General features: G+C 33.5%; 1 protein-coding gene across 1 annotated transcript in view; it reads left to right on the top strand.

The window, feature by feature from the left end:
- LOC106874406 (protein Wnt-4) overlaps nucleotides 1–1,369 on the top strand; it is a 284,837-nt gene extending 283,468 nt beyond the window's left edge. The window contains exon 4 of the mRNA XM_052970633.1: nucleotides 680–1,369. Within this exon, the coding sequence (XP_052826593.1) occupies nucleotides 680–1,147 (468 nt within the window). The 3' untranslated portion in view covers nucleotides 1,148–1,369. The remainder of the gene's footprint in view (nucleotides 1–679) is intronic.
- Nucleotides 1,370–1,399: the final 30 nt, after the last annotated feature.

Genomic DNA, 1,399 nt, shown 5'->3' with positions numbered 1-1,399 from the left:
GGTATGTGAAAGCACGTGGTTGGATGTATAAAAGATAATAAGAGTGAAAAAACTACAGAAGGCTTGTGTTACATGGTTAAAGTATATATTTAAATTATGTCAGAAAAATGTTATAAAATTTTTTTGGTATATAACCTATCACGTGGCTCTTGGATTCCTTTAGCCGAGTCCACTTCGGTGCAAGTATTTCAACCAGGTTCCAGATAGTAATGTGCTGCTCTCTACTACAGTAATGGTTTATTTCCCTGACACATACTGTTTCCCACAAGATTAAACAATTAAATAAAGCAATTTATTAAATTGATCTTTTTCGCTTAGCTCTATGGCAAATGTTGCAGAAGTGACATAGATTATTGAATTGACCCCTAAAGTAATACAGGTACTAGATGAGTGGAAAGAGCAACATATTCGAAAATGTAATTTTGTTGAGGGTTTCACATCCAAACGGGATGGAATAGAGAATATAAGATTTTTATGCTGACTAGAGCTTTAACAATGTCAGTGAGTGACATTTTTAGACTACGACTTTTGGCTTTTTTTTCTCCTTTTTGTAGAAACTGCTAATGCATAGCTTCAATGACAATAAAAATCTAAATCGAGAAGTTTTATTACTAAATTAATTTGTATTATTGTGTAAAAATATGAAACTAACACATTTTTTTAATTTTATGTTTTATAGGCAATTGAGAACCATATGAAAATCCAGTGTAAATGTCACGGAGTATCTGGAACATGTGAAATGCGAACTTGCTGGCGGGCGATACGCTCGTTTCATGAAGTTGGAGAGATAATAAAAGAGAAATTTGACGGAGCCACAGAGGTTCGTAAGAAGAACAAAGGAACTAAGAAATTATTAGTTCCAATGAATCCAAAATTCAAACCTCACACACAAGAAGATTTAGTTTACTTGATTGTATCACCGGATTTCTGTGAACCCCTCCCTAAGGTCGGTATTCCAGGAACGCACGGCCGGTTATGCAACTTAACTTCGAAAGCAATTGACGGTTGTGATCTACTGTGTTGTGGCCGTGGTTACAGAACTATACAGAGGATTTCCAATGAGCGATGCAATTGCAAGTTTAACTGGTGCTGTGTCGTAAAATGCTTAATTTGTTCAGTTGTAATACACGAATTTTATTGCTTATGAAAGAAAAAAAAACATGCAATGGTAACTTACGCCAATGACTTTTAAAACATAGACAGTAGGTATAACAGATGGAGACTGAAATCTGTTTCAAACCATTTTCATACAATTGTAATATAAACACATCAGTTTTTATAACATTTTATAACAACAGCACCAATATAAGCTGTGACATTTGAATAGTTATTTATTTATCGTGGAAATTAACTGCAAATATATACAGAAAGCATCTCGTTTTAGTATATATATGTATAT

The sequence above is a fragment of the Octopus bimaculoides genome, chromosome 9 (genome assembly GCF_001194135.2).
Source record: "Octopus bimaculoides isolate UCB-OBI-ISO-001 chromosome 9, ASM119413v2, whole genome shotgun sequence".
Taxonomy (NCBI): Eukaryota; Metazoa; Mollusca; class Cephalopoda; order Octopoda; family Octopodidae; genus Octopus; species Octopus bimaculoides.
Note: the sequence above shows the minus strand (reverse complement) of the source record. Positions and strands in the feature narration are given on the sequence as shown.